The 19,665-nt window shown below is 42.3% G+C and overlaps 2 protein-coding genes across 3 annotated transcripts in view; one reads left to right on the top strand and one right to left on the bottom strand.

The window, feature by feature from the left end:
- Positions 1 to 19,665, top strand: part of GNG2 (G protein subunit gamma 2) — a 432,181-nt gene that overhangs the window by 312,086 nt on the left and 100,430 nt on the right. The window lies entirely within an intron of this gene.
- The window catches only part of TXNDC16 (thioredoxin domain containing 16), a 55,556-nt gene continuing 43,406 nt past the window's right edge, over positions 7,516 to 19,665 (bottom strand). Inside the window, exons 16-20 of the mRNA XM_083378087.1 lie at positions 19,486 to 19,570; positions 18,071 to 18,209; positions 17,702 to 17,862; positions 15,996 to 16,189; positions 7,516 to 11,073 (exon numbers count right to left, since the gene is read on the bottom strand). Coding sequence (XP_083234213.1) covers positions 10,784 to 11,073; positions 15,996 to 16,189; positions 17,702 to 17,862; positions 18,071 to 18,209; positions 19,486 to 19,570 — 869 coding nt within the window. The 3' untranslated portion in view covers positions 7,516 to 10,783. The remainder of the gene's footprint in view (positions 11,074 to 15,995; positions 16,190 to 17,701; positions 17,863 to 18,070; positions 18,210 to 19,485; positions 19,571 to 19,665) is intronic.

Raw genomic sequence — 19,665 nt, 5'->3', positions numbered from 1 at the left:
AAAACCCAACCCATCCCCCATCAGGCCAGGCCGGCTTGTTCAAATAAGAATGTCTTCAAATCGCGACGGAAGGAGCGAAGGGCAGGCGCCATCCGGAGCTCAACCGGCAACCGATTCCATAGCTCCGGGGCACCCACAGAGAAGGACCTCCCCCTGGGGGCCACCAATCGACATTCTCTGATCGGTGGCACCCTGAGGAGGCCCTCTCTGTGGGAGCGCACAGGGCGGAAGGAAGTTGATGCTTCTTGAATAATGGACTGTTTAAATAGAGGCTAGGGGAACATCTGTCATGAATCTTTTAATTTGGATTCCTGCACTGAGTACAGACTTAGACTCAGTCACTTCAGTGATCATTGCAATCTTCAGATTCAAATCTAGAACCAATGAGCTTGTCCCTTTGTCTAGACTAGAGCACCATCTCTTTACCTCTCGGCTCCCCCTTCCAGATCCTAAGCTGCAGAAAATTGGACAACTGTTAACAGTGGGCAGACTGTCTTCAATCTCTGGTTAAAAAAAAAATCAGGAGGGTAACTGCAACAGTGTGAAAAAAGTTTTACAATGCACATAAAAAACCAGGGAGATTTTTGATTGCAATGTTGCAGCCGCCCTTTTGGCTTTTACTATGCCTGCAGACAGCCCCGCTGTCAATGTGGTTTAAGTAATTTCTCCAGCATGTGAGCTCCAGTGCCATTTTCTGGCTAATAAAATAATCCCCAGGAATGTTGGGTGGAATGTAGAATGACTGGTCTTTAATTGAACTTAAAAATAACCTGTCTCAGATGAAGAGAAGAACCCCAAATTTGTCATCTTTATCTCATCTAGTAATTGACTTGCTGATATAGCATTGCAAGATTAGTTGGAAAACCAGGTTAGTGTCAGGAATGGTTGGAGGTCCGAAGGGGGAGCAATGAAGAAAAGCAACACAAGTCTTTCACTTATGCAGTAGTGGTTGGGATTTTCTCATTCTTCATCCATTTTGGAATCAAGGAGTTAGAAGTTAATCTAGGTGAAACCTATTTTAGGACAAGCTTTACAAGGACTGTGTCAGGCAGAAAAAATCAGAACCATTCGTAAGGTTACAGCATAGATTTATTCAAGATTTATACAAAAGAAACTGATTCAACATTAAACTGGCATCAGATAAGGATCAAAGGAACTCAGAAGAGGTTGGTCTTGGAGAACTTGTAGAAATGCAATGGCTCTAAACTGATGATGTGCCTAAGTCTACCCACCAGCTCTACCTACTTTTCTCCTATAGTTTGGGCTTATTCTGCAATAAATTGTACTTTCAATGTATGCCCAAATTGGACAGTTTCTGAACAAGGGAGTTCATGGATTACACATGGTCCTGGGTTCTAGGAAAAGTACAGAGAAGAGTAACAAAGTTGATCAGGGGACTGGAGGCTAAAACATATAAGGAACAGTTGCTGGAATTGGGTATGTCTAGTTTAATGAAGAGAAGGACGAGAGGGGACATGATAGCAGTGTTCCAATATCTCAGGGGTTGCCACAAAGAAGAGGAAATCAAGCTATTCTCCAAAGCAGGACCTGAAGGCAAGGCAAGAAGCAATGGATGGAAACTAACCAGAGAGAGAGGCAACCTAGAACTAAGGAGAAATTTTTTGACAATTAGAACAATTAAACAGTGGAACAACCTGCCTCCAGAAGCTGTGAATGCTCCAACACTGGAAGTTTTTAAAAAGAGACTGGCCAGCCATTTGTCTGAAATGGTATAGGGTTTCCTGCCTGAGCAGGGGGTTGGGCTAGATGACCTCTAAGGTCCCTTCCAACTTTATTATTATTATTACTACTGCACTTTGAACTTTGTTCCCTCTTGTATAAAATATTCTCTCTCAAGCTATGTCCTTGGAGTATGTTCTGGAGGCTGGGTATTTTAAATTATGATCCCAACAAATCTGCAAAGAACTAACTAGAAAAGACACACCAGTGTGAAGGATAACAAGGATCCCATATGCACAATATCATATTTTAAACATGTATACAGTGAATATATGTGAGGCTGAATGGATACCTGAACCTATTTTCCTGCATTGAAAAATGTTGTATATGGTAACTTTATGCTTAGCCTGGGGCTTATCTAGAAGTGTGCCTCTTGCTCATAACTAAGGAGTTATAGCCTTGGGTGATGACATAGATTTGAAACCCTATGAGTAGATTGTGGAACTATAGAAAAGTTTCATTTTGACTGAAAGCAGACTCATTACTACGACATCAGAACATTGTATTGGGACGTCTACTTTGGCTTCTGACTATATATTCAAATGTTTCAGTATGTTTTGGCTGAACATCTCCCCACTTGGGAATAGCTTTGTGTATTTTCAACTGCTGTGTAGCCCTTCCATCCAGGAAGAAAAATGCAATCTGCTATGCCAGTCAGATTATGTGGGATCAACAGAATTCCTGCAAGAAATGAGGTTGACTATGTGAATTTATGTTGGCCATCTCTTACCATTTGCCAAAGTAAATTTCATTCTCTGGTTTTTCCAAAGCTCATTTCCCCCCATCAGTCAGACTTTCCCCTGCCATGAGTGATGAGAAGTTTAACACAACACATTACAGAAATTCATGGTGTCCTGTGTAGCAACCTGCCTATCTACAAATGATGGACAAGGCATTTTAGGCAAAAATGGAGCAAACAGGAAAACAGGAAATATAAGATTAACAGCAATGACCTTCCCAAAAAAGTTCATGAAATTTCTTTGTTCTTCTGTGTGCTACCTATATGTCTTTATAAAGTCACAACTGATTATCTGGGCACTAGGCAGCATGGTTCATAAGAATGTAAAAAGAACCCTAGTGAGTCAAACCTGTTTAGTTCAGCCTTTTAGTTCCACAGCAGCCAAAAAGATCACACTGAATCCCAGAGTCAGAAACAATAAGCCTGCATTCATGTTTCCTTGCATCAAGTACTGGAAGGACTACTGCCCCAATCTTTGACATAGCCCATCCTCATCACTTCTGCTCTCACTTTGAGGACCAGGATGACTGATACCATTTTGGTAGTGTAGATGAAACAGCTTCTTCTTGGAGGAATCTCTTCTGCTCTGTTCTGTTGTTACACTCTTGTCAGTTCTGAAGAAGCTTCTTGGATGAGAAGCTAAACGTCTTTAATGGAAAAACCAAGAAAGTCCATTTGCCTTTTAAAAAGCACCTTTGGGACAACCATGACTTGGACGATTGAGAATCTCCATACACCTTCTGGGCAGAATTCTTTTATTTGGTGCAACAGACAGAGTCTTGGCTCAAAAGAACATCTATCTGACTATGTAGCACATAGACTTCACATTTCTACTCTCTGTACTGGGTAGTGGTTATAAAGTAATCTGATCATGTATATATCACTGCTATGGCCTACAAGGATATGTGGTAATCTGTGGAGAATGGGACATGCCCTGAAAGCTCTTGAGGACAAATTCTGAATTAATCACTGTATCAACTCCTGAATTAATTTTGGAAGACTTTTATAGCCATTAGTTTACAAATGTTCTGCAGAATTTGGCAGATGATCCAAGCATGTACTTGGTTTCCAAATGAAATGCTCATTGGTATCAACATGTTTTGCAACTACTCTCATCGGTCAAGCATAACAGATAGCTACCAAATGACCCATTTTCTTACATTTTTGGCCTTCTTCCATATTGGCAGAGCATCCTGATTTCTGTATGTGTTCTTCCTCAGTGAGTGCTTCCAGAGTCTATCTGCTGTATTGATAGATATTGCACTGATAGTGAGACAAGGCTTGCTATAGGCTTTCCTTTCTATAGGACTGTTTGAATGCTTGGCTGTTTTAGCAACCATCTGCAGCTCTATTAAGATTTCTTGATTCTGGTCCTATCTGGCCTTTGAAATGCTGAGAAGTTATATATTTATTGCTCCTGGCAGAGTTAATAATTTCTGTTGCTTTTGAAATAATGCTTTGTCCATTTATTTTGTGGATGTCTTGTTTTAATGTTTTTTAAATTGTTTTATCATTTTAGAATTGTAAGCCACCCAAGTCACTTCGCATCCTTTCTTCTTGTGATGAATTGTGAGGTAGTGGCAGCACTAGCCTGCACAGGCATCTGTTCCAGTCTCTGCGCAACCTATCGCTCTGGCGATCCTTTCAGAATAATATCTGAATCAGCATCCAGTGATGTCAATGTCACTTTGGAAACTCCTTGAGGAACTGGAAGGTCTTCTCCTCGCCACCAGCAGAGGAGCTTTTAGGAGGCTTCTTTTACAATAAAGATAAAAGCTTTATTGTGATATAACATCCATCTGTTGGAAGGCGGGGAATTATCACCCTCTAACTTATCTTTGTCTTTTGGGAGGACAAGCAGGCATAAGAACCATGGTGGTGCAGTGGTTAGAATGCAGTATTGCAGACTAACTCTGCTGACTGCCAGCAGTTTGATTCTCACTGGCTCAAGGTTGATTCAGCCTTCCCTCCTTCCGAGAACAGTAAAATGTCAACCCAGATTGTTGGGGGCAATATGCTGACTGTAAAGCGCCATGAAGAGGTATATAAGTCTTAGTGCTACTGCTCTATTAATCAATGAAGTGCTACTCTTCAGCCACTCACCTTTTCTTATTGAAAATATCTGAAGGCCAATGAAGAATCCAATGGCTTTCAGGGAAATTTGATTTGGAAAGTCAGTTTGTATCAGGGCATGGTCTTAAACCACTTGGTTTAAAAATTTAAACAGAGGGTAGAAAGAGATGGGCCTGAAAGAGCATATCTGTGGACATATAGTACCCATAGGATCTATATCAGGGACTCTTAGTCTAGAGCAGGGGTAGGCAACTTCGGCTCTTTTATGACTCATGGACTTCAACTCCCAGAATTCCTGAGTCAGCTGACTCAGGAATTCTGGGAGTTGAAGTCCATGAGTCATAAAAGAGCCGAGGTTGCCTACCCCTGGTCTAGAGGAACCTGTTAAGGTTTGTAACCCATCCATTTCTAATTTGCAAAAAGAAGAAAACAGAATTTAAATACTGTGTTTATAAATCTAGAGCCTTGGTGGAGCAGTGGGCTAATGCCTCCTTAAGTAACACCAGCTGCCTGCAATTAGTGCAGGTTCGCATCCCACCAGGCTCAAGGTTGACTCAGCCTTCCATCCTTCCGAGGTAGGTAAAATGAGGACCCAGATTGTTGGGGGCAATAAGCTGACTTTGTAATAATGCTGCTTGGGGGTGGGGCAAAAACCCTAATAAGCAGGCATATACATAGAATGAAGGCTATTGCTAAGCACATTGATTTGTGCTTTAAATTGTAAGCCGCCCTGAGTCTTCGGAGAAGGGCGGGATATAAATGGGATTCAAAAAAAAATCTTACAAAGAATGTAAACAACATATTTCAACAACACAGTTCAAATTTTGCACATATAATAGTTAAAGTCTTCTGAGTCAAGTTCAGCTTCTAGTGATCTCATGACCACAATTCATGTAGTTTTTCTGAAAATACAATGAAAATGGTTTCCATGTCCTTCTTTTAAGATTTTTTTTTAAAAAATTCCCAGCATAGTCTTTAGCGCTGACATTTTAGGGCGTTCTCCCATTTAAATACTAATGTGGTCCAGCTCTCAATAAAATCTGTCAGCAGGTTGGGTATCTCTTTTAATGCAGTGGATTAGGACGCTGAGCTTGTCGATCAGATGGTTGACAGTTTGGTCAAATCCCGAGTGCCGCATAACAGAGTGAGCGCCTGTTACTCGTTCCAGCTTCTGCGAACCTAGCAGTTCGAAAGCACGTAAAAATGCAAGTAGAAAAATAGGGACCACTCCGGTGGGAAGGTAACAGCGTTCCGTGTGCCTTTGGCATCTAATCATGCCGGCCACAGGACCACGGAGACATCCTCGGACAAGCGCTGGCTCTTCGGCTTTGAAACGGAGATGAGCACTGACTCCTAGAGTCGGAAATGACTAGCACTTGTGTGCGGGGGAACCTTTACCTTTATGGATTATTAGTGCCTGACCCCCAAGAATGCCTTTTTATACCCTTTGCTGTATATTTCTGTTAACTCAAACACATACATTGAAGATATATTTTTCATTCTTTCCCCATGTAGTTCCATCACATCCTATGTTATTCAGGAGTCTCTCACCCCTGAGTTTGCTTAGGGAGCAGAGAGATGAAGGACAGGCAACTTTTCTCTTATGAATAACTTTATCATTTTAGAATGTAAACTGCTGAGTCTGGTAGTTCATAACATGAATTAAAATAAGCACAGATCCCTTTTAAAAGCTATTTTCTCACTTTGTTGGCTAGAGATTAGGGGATTTGAAATCCAACACATGCGGGAGCTATCAAGTTGAGAAAAGGAACTTAAAGTTTATGATCCAGTCTTCTGGCTCTTAAATTTTAAGGTTTAAAACCTCAGTCAGTCAGTTAAGAAGATGCACGACATATCCATATATTTTCTATTGTTCCCCAAGAGCTTGTAAACACTTTTAAGATTCATCTTTCCAAACATAAAAAGTACTCATATTTTATATTTTATGTGCCAGGCCTTCAGCCAGGCTGAATGACACAGCTCCATTAAAACTGTCAAAAAGAGTGTTGGCCCGAATTTGTATTTTTAAGACATTGGCCTCAATTTTACCAGATAAATCACATTTATGAGTCAGGGCAATAATATAAAAGATAAACAATACAAACATCATAAGAAGCCCTTGACATGCAAAACCACAACATACCCAATGTGGATTTTTTTCTGAATGGCAGGGACTATGTTCTTTTCCCCAAGACATCCTTCGCAGTATTGGTCTTCATTATCATTTACTAACCCTTACCAGAAATACAAGTTCCTATAACTCAGCAATATGCCACATGTTTTGCATTCAGACAGTTTTGATTCATCCTTCATAATTCCAAGGCACATTGAGAAACATTTTCCTTGAAACCTGGGCCTTTGTTCATACAACAGTCTAAACCACACGCTAGTCAACCAAATTTTGGCTTAATATACTGAGTCTATTTATTAGATTTTTATCCTGCCCTTATTATTTTACAAGTAAAGCAAACATATTCTGAGTTTCAACTTATTGTTTCCTCAGTTTTTATTTAAGATAGTTAGCCAAATTGAGACTCTAGAAAGAAAACAGAGATGAGCAACAAGACGATTAGGAAACTGGAGGCTAAAATATATAAGTATGCTGGAATTGGGAATGTCTAGTTTAATGAAGAGAAGGAGGAGGGGGGACATGATAGAAGTGTTCCAATATCTCAGGGGCTGCCACAAAGAAGAGGGAGCCAAGCTATTCTCCAAAGCACCTGAAAGCAGGACAAGAAGCAATGGATGGAAACTAGTCAAGGAGAGAAGCAACCTAGAACTAAGGAGAAACTTCCTGACAGTTAGAACAATAAATCAGTGGAACAACCTGCCTCCAGAAGTGGTGAATGCTCCAACACTGGAAGTTTTTAAGAAGAGACTGGCCAGCCATTTGTCTGAAATGGTATAGGGTTTCCTGCCTGAGCAGGTGTTTGGACTAGATGACCTCCAAGATCCCTTCCAACTTTATTATTATTACAAAACTTTTATTCATAAAACATGAAACTCAGTCAACTGAACACTCAAATTGACTGGCACTAATGGTTGACATGGGTTGCTGCCAGCATCCTAGGTATCAACCAGGTATCTCCTTAAAATGTAAGACGTTCCGAGTAGCAGAGTTTTTTGTAGCTTTGCTGGAGTTATTGCAGGAAGCTGCAATTTCTTGATGTATTTTGCAAAGTTTTTGGACATAGTTCCCAGTGCCCCGATGACTTTGGGTATCACTGTTACATGTTTCATCCATAATCGCACAGTTGCGATGGCCAGGTCGCAGTATTTTGTAATTTTTCCCAGTTCTTTTTCTTCGACTCTAGCATCTCCTGGTACTGCAATATCAATCAACTGTGAGCTTTGGTTCTCTATGACTGCGATATCTGCCGTGTTATGTTCCAAATGGCAATCTGTCTGTTTTCAGAAGTCCCACAAGATCTTCACCCTCTCATTCTCGACAATTTTTTCCACCCTATGTTCCCACATCATCATCATCATCATCATCATCATCATTATTATTATTATTATTATTATCATCATCATCATCATCATCATCATCATCATCTACTCTCCTCTCAGGGAAGCTATCATATACCAAACGGTATCCAGCTGTAAAGAAAGTTATGTTCCTTTAAGGTTCAATTCTCCTCTTGCTGTCCCAAAGGGGAGACAACAGAGGCCTGGTCAAAGAAGACCAGCTTCTCAGGAACTGCATCCTGCTCATTTCCCTGACATCAAAGCCTTCATCCAGCTGGCTTCTGATTAGGGAGAACTGTCATCAACCTTAGTAGAGAACACTGGACCCAAATCAATCCATTAATACCACTGTTAGCTCAGTAAGCACAGCTGTAAAGTCAAGCAGCTGGACAGCAGAACAAACATCAGGCTGAGCACTTACTTCTATGGAATAAGAAAAATCCTGGTGGATCTATTCCCGCATTCTACTTTCCTTAGCACTTCACGGGGAAGTGGAGAAGGGGGTCAGGAAGTCCTGTGGGGTTGGATGTCCACAGATTCACAGCATAAAGAAAACCCCCAAAGAAACAATCCCTATCCTGCTTCACTTGGCTCTGTTCTGACTCATGGTTGAATTCAAGCTGTCCAGATTATGCACATGACAGGCACAGTTCTTGGTTGATTCCTCTGGCTTTGGTGCCCTCCCTCTTTAGTACGTTAGTCCATGGAAAAAGCCTCCACCAATCAGGGGAGTACAGCAGGATTTGGGGGTCGGGGTGCAGGACTCTGTCATCTCTAGACTCCTTCTTGTGCCCCTCCTTCAACACTCCAGACCAGAACTGAAGAAGCTTCTTGGATAAGAAACAAAACATTCTCAAGGAAAATATCAAGCAAGTCCAGTTGCCTTTTGGAAAGGCACCTTTGGGACTCCAGACCAGTGTTCTTCAACCTAGGCAACTTTAAGATGTGTGGACTTCTTACTGGCTGGGGCATTCTGGGAGTTGAAGCCCACACCTCTTAATCTTGCCAAGGTTGAGAAGCTCTACTCCAGAGATAACCTAACCCACGGGTAGGCAACCTCGGCTCTTTTATGACTCGTGGACTTCAACTCCCAGATGTCGAGCCCCACAGGCCCGACATTCAACGGGGGCCGGCTTGCCAGGGCCGGGGGCCCTCCCCTTCCCAGCAGCCTTTCCTGACCTACCCGTCGGAAGCCCTGACAGCTCAGTGGTCTCCCGTGAACTGCCCCGGGCCTCCTGGGCCCAGGAGAGTCACCAGCCATCGTGTTCGTCTCGACTGGCCGCGCTGCTGCCGGCGGAGCTCCCCTTTGTTGCAGGATAGGCCGGTTGACGGAACGACAGACAAGGAGGCTGGAGCGGCTGGTGCGGCTGTGTGGAGCAATGGGACGCCGGCCTGAGGCCGCTGGCAAGGGGTCGCCGCCTCGGGAGCCCCTTCCTTGCCACCGGACGGCTGTCTCGAGCAGAGGAAGGGGCCCTGCCTCCAGACAGATAACGACACGGGACATTTTGGCCACACATGTGCCTGGTGGTCGGCAGGGGTTTTTCAGCTGAGCTGGGGTGGGGTTGAGTGGGCGAGTTGTGGATGGGGTGGGGCCGTGGGGGACATGGGGCCCGGTGAGGGGGGGATTAGTGTCCAGGGGGAACGCACCTGGGAGTCGAGGAAGACGGCATGTCAGGAGGCACCGAGCGCCAAAGCCAAAGAAAGGCATGGGTGGGGAGGAACGGGATGTTTGTAGGAGGAGGTGGGCGGAGGTCGGTCTCTTGGGCGTGGTGGTTCCGTGGGTGTGGTGTTTGTCACGTTGGTGGGCTGTTACAAAAGCAGCGTTGGGGGCGGGTAGCCGCCAACGCTGACTTTTTTCCTGCTTCGGGTTGCTGTGAAGATGAATAAAACACATTCAATCCTTTGTGGGTCGTCTCTCATTCCTGCCAAGCCGTTGTTCTGCTCGCTTCAGGACGAGCCTTGACACCAGAATTCCTGAGCCAGCCAAGCTGGCTCAGGAATTCTGGGAGTTGAAGTCCATGAGTCATAAAAGAGCCGAGGTTGCCTACCCCTGACCTAACCTAAGATTCTTCTATTGTTTGATTCCGTCATTCCACTTTTTCATAGCTTTGTATTAAACTGGTAAGGTCCAAGCGCTGACAGTACTGGTAGGCTAGCAATGTTCTACTGCTAAAACACAGAAGATTCTACCTCACTGCTCCCAATTTCTTAATGGCCAGTAGATAATTCTGTAGATTTGGAACTTACATAGCCTTATTTTCCAGAGAGACAGCAGTGGGGAAACTGCTACTGACCCTTTTAAAATAAACACCAGAGATTCTGTGATAACATATTTCTCATCTTCATGTCCAGATTAGCCTTAAACTCTTTTGAGATTTAAAAAATAATTGCTTCCAGACGTGTAAGCATAGGCACCCATGTGCAGCCATCCTGCCTTACTTAAGTGTAATCCAGATGATATCTTTCTCCATTTGTTACCCTTCTTTTCTTCAACACCTTCAATCATTTTTCTTTCCAAAGCAAATGCATACGGCAGAAAAATGCTAAAAAGGCATTTGGGCTGTTTTAGAATCGTAGCAGCTTTGGGAGGCCTCCTTCTGTATGAAAATTGGCCTGTTATACCTATGTCACCAACTTTGTGTACGTAAGAACTGCACAGTTTTCAATAAATGTTTATGAAATATAACTGCTGTCTCTAGACCTCTGCGTTGTCCTATCCTCTACTTCCAAACCTATCCAGAGATCCAACATTACCAGATTGCTTTATAAATCCGAATGCTGCTTAGCCTGCTTCTCCTTTGCTCCCAGATGTGGAGCTGTCCTTTGTAAGCTCCTTCCAGTTGGCTTCTTCTGCTTCAGTTCCTCCATGGTGGAGTCCTCTGTGGGCTTCTTTGTCATTGCTGCTTCTGCCTTCTTTTCTCCCAGGATCTCCTCCTGATGGATACTTATACTTTCTTGAGTATAAATAGTAAATTCAGGCAGTGTGGCTTCCATCATACTCAGGAAGTCATAGGCAGGAAGGCGGGGCCTCCACTCTTTCGCAGACAAGGTAACTAAGAAGAGGAAATGCACACATCAGCAGGTTATCAGATTCCCTAATGCAGCTTTCCCCCCATTTGGGCATTCCACAGATATGTGGACTTCAATTCCCACAGTCCCCTAGGCAATTAATATTTCTGTAGTTTGTTTATTATTTATTTATTTATTTATTTATTTATTTATTTATTTATTTGATTTGATTTGATTTGTATACTGCCCTTCTCCCCAAGGACTCAGGGCGGTAAACAGTGACATAAATATCAAAAATGTACAAATACAGCAATTGAAAATAAGTTAAACCCTAATGCCCAAATGCAGAAGATAAGTTACATTAAAACAAATAATAAATAATAAACAAACAAATAATTAAAACAGAACCCGTCAGACCAGACCGGATTGTTCAAACAGATAGGTAGTTCAATTTCTAGAGGGAATCTAGGTTGTTAAGATTGACCTCTGATTATAACTGATAGGTTAATCTAAACAATATAAAGAGTTTTGTAGTTCACTACTTCAGAATTCAGCTTTTAACAAGAGTTGCTTTGAAGAAGTCTGCAAGCCATGTATAAAGGCTCTGAGACTGCATAGCAGCCACCGACCGATGATAATAATAGCCATTGTAATGTCCAAATGATGAAGTAAATATACACTCTGACATCACAGTGCAAATCCCACTCTTTGGAACTGAACTGGCATTTCATCAGTTCCTTCCTTGCCCTCCTATAGACCCCTTTGGTGGAGGGTCAACTCAAGGGAGGCTGACTTTGAAGACCATCCAGAAGCTTCAATTGCTCCAGAATGTAGCAATCCAGGCAGTGAAGGGCATGCCTCAGTATACTAATGTAAAACCTCTGCTTCACAAGCTGCACTGGCAGCCAGATTGGGTGTGTTTCAAGGTGCTGGTCACTACCAATAAACCCTACATGTCACAGGACCAAGTTTCTTGAGGGATCACCTGTAGTATGATCAATCTGATAGGGCTGGCACACCCCAAGTATTATTGATTAAACAATGTCACCTGCTGAGATCCTGGATGTGTGCCTTCTCTGTGGCATCACCAGCCTTCAGTTCCTCCTAGAGATTTTAATGGCCTCCACCCTGCTGATGTTTCAAAGGATCTTAAATATGTGGCTATCTGTCTAAGGCTTTGGAGAGAATGACTGATATCCCTTTTCTCCATTCTGTTCCCCTCTGGGTTTATTTTCTTTGCCATTGTTGTTTCTTGTGATGTTTTGTGTTTGCTATACTGTTCTGTTTTTTTTAAATGTTGTACAATTGTGAACCGCCCAGAGACATTGGGAATCGGGAGCATATAAATTTAGTAAATTATTATTATAATCCCATCTGCAATAATGTTTTTGTCATATGTATTACAGAAGCATAGCATAAGTTGCAAGGACAGAGAGAGTCAAAAGGCAATCGTTGGAGATAAAAATAAATGTTTGAAATTTAAACTGGGCCCTTCTGAACATCAGGGGACATGATCCATATCCATAACATGGAGATTGCCATCAAAAAGGCATGCCTCTGAGTTGCTGACAGGAGGATGGATAGCCTACAAATTTAATAAATGAATAATGCCTCTGCCCTCCCCCCATTTCCATAGGCTGATTATGTCATCCCTCATTGAGAACAACTTGGATTTTTCTGTGAAAAGCCATGTTCATATTGGGAAACTAACTTAGATCCACAACTAAAGAACAATTAATTCCATTTATATCCCGCCCTTCTCCGAAGACTCAGGGCGGCTTACAAGCTTAGCAGTAGCCTTCATTCTATGTATATGCCTGCTTATTAGGGCTTTCACACACACCCCAAGCGGCATTATTACAAAGTCAGCTTAATTGCCCCCAACAATCTGGGTCCTCATTTTACCTACCTCGGTAGGATGGAAGGCTGAGTCAACCTTGAGCCTGGTGGGATGCGAACCTGCACTAATTGCAGGCAGCTGGTGTTACTTAAGGAGGCATTAGCCCACTGCTCCACCAAGGCTCTTACCTGATATTAAAAAAAATCAGAAATATCAGTAATGCCAAATCATGTGTCAAATCACTTGCAAGAACAAGTTAATTCCCTGGGTTAAAAAAGCAATCTAGGGGTATTATGTGAAGTGGTTGTTAAGCAAGGTTTACTTTCCCAACTTGCACAGTACAGCTGACAAAAAGGCATTCCATTTCAAGCTCTTTTACTTTTCCTTAAAGCAGTCAATTTTCTAATCACTTACAACATTAAAATGTTCCAGCTTCATTCCACTTTTAAAAACAGAAAACTTCCCAACTGAAAAAGAAGCTGTTCATTTAGGGATGTTCAGATTCTTATAGTGAGGATAAAGAAAATAAGAACATGTTAGAAATTGGTTACAAGACAAAAAAAGAAAAAGGAGAATGAGAAAGGAAGGGGGAAGGAAGCAGGAATAAAGGCAAATCCTTAGAGAAGATTTCCCGAAGAGGTATTTGTTTGGCTCTCATTATCCATGGATTCAATTTCTTCCCAGCACTGCTGGGTGTAATGAGAACCAAAGAATTCAACCCACTCCCAGGAAACAATATGACTTCCTCCTTCTTTGAAGTGTGTTCTTTTTCTTTACAAAGCCCAGAACCTCTTAGAGTGTGATGTCACCTTCACTTGGCAGTTTCTCCCTCTAACTCAGGGGTGTCAAACTGCCGGACCGTGGGCCAGACACATTGGGAAACCACACCCACCCCATTACCGGCAATGGCAGATATGTTGCACAACATCACATGACATCGCGAGTTTGACATGTCTGCTCTAACTAGATCCTTCACACCATTCTCTGTACCTGTAGCTAACCTTTGTCTTCTTTGAGTGAGGGCAGTTTTCCAGCCGCCTTGAAGGAGGCGGTGGTGAGACCCCTCCTCAAGAAGCCTGCCCTGGACCCAGCTGTTTTAAACAACTATTGTCCGGTCTCCAACCTTCGCTTTCTTGCAAAGGTTGTTGAGAGCGTGGTGGCGCATCAGCTCCCTTTGTTCCTGGAGGAAGCTGATTATGTGGACCCGTACCAATCGGGCTTCAGGCCCGGGCACAGCACGGAGACGGCATTGGTCACGCTGGTGAATGATCTCTGGCGGGCTCGGGACAGGGGTTGTTCCTCTGTCCTAGTCCTATTAGACCTCTCAGCGGCTTTCGATACCATCGACCATGGTATCTTACTGCGGCGTCTCAGGGGGTTGGGAGTGGGAGGCACCGTTTTACGGTGGTTCTCCTCCTACCTCCTGGGACGTTCGCAGTCGGTGTTGGCAGGAGGGCAGAGGTCGGCCTCGAGGCCTCTCATTTGTGGAGTTCCTCAGGGGTCAGTCCTCTCGCCTCTCCTGTTCAACATCTGTATGAAGCCGCTGGGTGAGATCATTCGTGGTTTTGGGGTTGGGTATCATCAATATGCTGATGATACCCAGCTTTTCATCTCTACCCCAAACCACCCCAGTGATGCCCTCAATGTGATGTCCCGTTGCCTGGAGGCGGTTCGGGTCTGGATGGGGAGGAACAGACTTCGGCTCAATCCCGACAAGACTGAGTGCCTGTGTGTGCCGGCATCTCGGGAAATTCAGATTATTCCATCTCTAATCATGAGGGGTGAGATATTACCCCCCGTAGATAGGGCTCGCAACTTGGGTGTCCTCCTAGATTCACAGCTCTCCTTGGAAGATCATATAGGAGCTGTGACTAGGGGGGCCTTCGCCCAGGTTCGCCTGGTGCGCCAGTTGCGGCCCTATCTGGACCCGGATGCCTTGCGTACAGTCACTCATGCGCTCGTGACCTGCAATGCTCTCTACATGGGGCTGCCCTTGAGGACTACTCGGAGGCTTCAGCTGGTGCAGAATGAGGCCGCGCAAGTGGTGGTGGAGGTTTCCCGATACTCCCATGTAACACCTCTACTCCGCAAGCTGCATTGGCTTCCGGTTGCCCTCCGGGTGAGATTCAAGGTGCTGGTAATGACCTATAAAGCCCTAAATGGCATGGGTCCGGATTACTTATGGGAGCACCTGCTGCCGGCATCAACTTCCCTTCCTCCAGTGCGCTCCTACAGAGAGGGCCTCCTCAGGGTGCCGTCGGTCAAAGAGTGTCGACTGGTGACCCCCAGGGGGAGGGCGTTCTCTGTGGGCGCGCCAGACCTTTGGAACTGTTTACCGGTTGAGCTCCGGATGGCTCCCGAGCTTCGCTCCTTCCGCCGTGACCTAAAAACTTACTTATTTGAACAACCCGGCTTGGTCTGATGGGTGTGGGGTATTTTAATATTAATTTTATTAATTTTTATTGTAATTGGGCTACATTATTTAATTCTTTCTTAACTTTTGTACATTGTATTTTTATTGTATTTATTGCCCTGTACACCGCCCTGAGTCCTTCGGGAGAAGGGCGGTATAGAAATTAAATTATTATTATTATTATTATTATTATTATTATTATTATTATTATTATTATTATTATTATTATTATTATTATTATTATTATTATTATTACATAACCCCATCCTGCTCTTTTCTGTTACAAATCATTTTTCCCACCTGTGCAAGCATTTCCGCTAGCAATAGTTTGTGGTTAACTACTTGCTTTCAGTTTTACTTGTTCTAAAACATTGTGGTCAACTAGCATCCTGTTATGTATCTACAAATTCTAAAGAAAGGAGAAGCAAGGTGTCTGTATATTTTTCAAAGCCACTTGAAAGCAAAGCATATGACATGGCTTCATTCATTGCACCTGTCGTTTTGCTTTTAGAGTACTGCCATGTTATTTACTTGGGGCTGCTCTTCAAAAGCATTTGGAAGCTGCACTTTGCTGATTTTAGCCTATAAAGTCTTACATGATTTAGCATCATAACTGAGCTTCTCAAGTTCAATTTTATTTAATCCGTCTGAAACTGTGAAAACAAGCTGAATAAGACCAAAGCATGTTTGATTAATTGTCTCTGACTACTTACCCCTTGGAGCTTCTTGTTTGATCTTTACTTTTTCAATCCAATCAAGGATATTTGTTTCAGAAATTGACTGGTCTGATGGAAAAACAAAGACATGGCCTCCAGAATGAAGGTTGATCCAGAGGAGGAGAGGCACAGGAGGAACCGAGTTTCCAAAATAAGCTTTCAGAATACTTCTGCCCACAGGTGTGTTCTTACTGGGTTAAAAAGAGCACACACAGGCACACATAAAAATCAATCAAACAGTTAAGTCATAATGCATCTGAATTCAAGCATATCAGAACAGGTAAGATACTGCTAAGAGGTGCCTCCATTATGCTTATTGGCTTGGCTTGCCAATAAACCTAATCAGAAGATACTTTATCTTTGGTTTTTAACAGTGGTATTTTGGGTGCACAACAGATTTTCCTCGTATCATTCGAGGTCTTGTTGGTGCTAAATAAACACATTTCTGTTCACTCAAGTCTTTTATATGAACCTATTTAGCCTAGGAGCCTTATAGTTTTAAAACCAATATCTTTATTTTGGCTGTTAATTTTGTTTTGGTGTCCTTTGTTATTATGAAAGTTATAATGTCATATTTCCTATTTAAATCATTGCAATGTCTGTTTGGGATGTGGTGGCTCAGTGGGTTAGGACGCTGAGCTTGTCGATCAGAAGGTCGGCAGTTTGGCAGGTCGAATCCCGAGTGCCGCGTAACAGAGTGAGCGCCTGTTACTCGTCCCAGCTTCTGCCAATCTAGCAGTTTGAAAGCACGTAAAAATGCAAGTAGAAAAATAGGGACCACTACGGTGGGAAGGTAACAGCGTTCCGTGCGCCTTTGGAGTCTAGTCATGAACACGGAGACGTCCTCGGACAAGTGCTGGCTCTTCGGCTTTGAAACGGAGATGAGCACCGACCCCTAGAGTCGGAAACGATTAGCACACATACCTTTACCTTTTTAATGTCTGTTTACAACAGTGTTTCTCAACTTTGGCAATTTTAACATGTAGGGACTTCAAGTGCCAGAACTGAGGACTGGGGAATTATGAGAGTTGAAGTCCACACATCTTAAAATTGTCAAGGTTGGGAAAGACTGATTTAGGATATCTAAAGAACTTTCTTAAATCACAGTGCCAAATCTAAAGGTAAAGAATAGGTTAAGTGCATGTTGTCCTCAATTGACAACCATTCATTCAGAGACCATTTGAACTTAAGACGGTGCTAAGAAAATGATAGTTATAATGGGTCCTCAGAGTTAAGACCGTGGCAGAAACTGCCTTGTCCCAGGATCAAGTGACCATGATCAAGATGCTTGTTTCTGACTGTTGCAGCATCCCACAGTCATGTGATTACAATTTGCAACCTTTCCTGCTGACTTTCCACGAGCAAAGTCAATGGGTAAGCCAGCAGGAAGTCAGAAGTCATGGTAACGAAGTCCTTTCTTAATGAACAGTGATGATTTACTTAACAATAGTAACCAGAGACTGTCAAAACCACAACTGCTAAGCGGCACAGTCATGTGATGCTGCGCTTTATGACTGCATCACTTGGTGACAAAAATTCTGGTCCCAATTACCACCATTAAGGGAGGAATCCTGGTAACATTTCCTAGTACAAAATTCATATTGCATTATTCATCTCCAATAGGTTTAAACCAATGGGAAAGGCCCACCTATTGTAAACTCTATCCCCAAATGGAGGTCAGCGTGGGTATACTGCAAACTTACAGGTTTAGCCAGCAAGTAATGAAGGTTTTGTGGTCCTCGCCGATAGCCACATGCTTCATTTCTTCTTCTTCCCTTTCGCCAGGAACCCCGTCACTGAACAAAATGAGCAAAGGTTTCTTCATCTGGAAGTAATCAGGCAGGTTTTCCACTGTGATTTCTGGCTGCAACAGAGAAAAGCTAAATATAATACAGAAAAATGCTCCAGCTGTTCTACATTCAGACTATGTGCCCAGAAGACCCTTTAACCAACTGGGCTTCATTTTCTTGCTAGAATCAAGACACCCAGATGTGCTGAATTTCTTATTAGAGAACAATGCCAATAAAGAGTCTCTAAATAAATAAAAGATCAGAACTAGAAATTATGCTCACAAATGTCTCCAACAATGCATGACGGATTATTTTAACAATGTCTTGTGTGTTATACTGCGAGAGCTGGAAGGCATTCCTTTGCTGAGTTGCAGGCTTAGCAAACAGAAGTGCTGGAAGAGGTACATTATATTTATGGGAGCTGAGGAAAAAAACACAAAAATATATTTCAAAGATCTACCAAAATTGCTCTTATTATCTGATTGAGGAATCTTAGCCAAATCATTAAAGGAGCCTAAGTTAAATTGAACTGACTATTGAATTAATACCATATTCGTGTGCACATGAATGAATACAACGATACAAAAAGCACTGGAGTCGTTAGTTCTCATCTTACCACATCTCATTTAGTGACTGTTCAATGTAACTTATGACCATTTCTCACACTTATGACTGGCAGCATCCCCATGGTCACTTGATCAAAATTCAGATGCTTGGCAACTGACTCATATTTATGACAGCTGCAAGTCAATGGGGAAACCAGATGCCCTTACAGCTGCAGTGATTCACTTAACATTGGTGGCAAGAAAAGCTATAAAATGGGGCAAAATTCATTTAAAAGATGTCTTGCTTAACAAAATAAATCTGGGGCTCAATTGTGGTCATAGGTCAAGGACTATCTATACTAATTTCCTTGATATACAATCGTGTAAGTGTCATCTTAGAAAATGCATAGCATGTTTCCGGAGGGAGAAACTGGAACAGCCCCGGAAAAACAGCATTTCTTAGAACCACAAAGAAATCTGCTGTCCCTTTAATCTATAGCATTAATCAACAGCCCTGTGAATCACATTCAGTTACTCATGTCTCTCTTTAGAAAGGGGCTTCCTAATTTTTTTATGCCAGAGATCCATTTGACAATCTATTGCAACCAACGGGGGTTAAAATGAATTTACTTGCAAAACATAAATATACCGGTATATACAGTACATGTATATAACTTACATATAACTTAATTGTTCTCAAATACAATTAACAAAATATTTAAGAATGCAATATAGTAATATATGTGCTTTTTCATTAATCCATTCAGTCAATAACAAAATATTACCCTTTCTTGGGACATAGTAATTTTAGATGAAATAATTAAATGTTTTTTTGGAATTTAAAGGCCATATGTTACTTTGTTGCCTGTGGTATGTACATTAATGAACGAAAAGCTAAATTTCAATGAGAGGTTAATGAAAACATTTTTTCCATCCAAGTTCATGAACCCCTTAAATCTATCTATGGATCTCCAAGTGTTCTATGGACCTCAGGTGAAGAAATGTTGCTTTAGAAAGATGCTGACTATTAGAAACAGATCACCATCAGCAAAGAAAAGGGAGAATTCTGTTTAGATCTTGCCCAGTCCTTGAATACAGCAATTAAATAATTCATTCATTATCTGGTTAAAGCAAGGAAAAAAAGCAACATACAGAACTGTAGCATCCTCTTCATAGTAGATCCCTGTTGTGACATATCCATTTAGGATTCTTCCAGCTTCAATAAAAGCCTCTCTTGCTGACAAAACAAAGCAGCTTTAAATGTAATAACCAAATTTCTTTTCTTGCCCCTGGCTAAATTTACCAACTTCAATCAGACATTCACAGACATAA

The sequence above is a fragment of the Vipera ursinii genome (genome assembly GCF_947247035.1).
Source record: "Vipera ursinii genome assembly, chromosome: 1".
NCBI classification, from domain to species: Eukaryota; Metazoa; Chordata; class Lepidosauria; order Squamata; family Viperidae; genus Vipera; species Vipera ursinii.
Note: the sequence above shows the minus strand (reverse complement) of the source record. Positions and strands in the feature narration are given on the sequence as shown.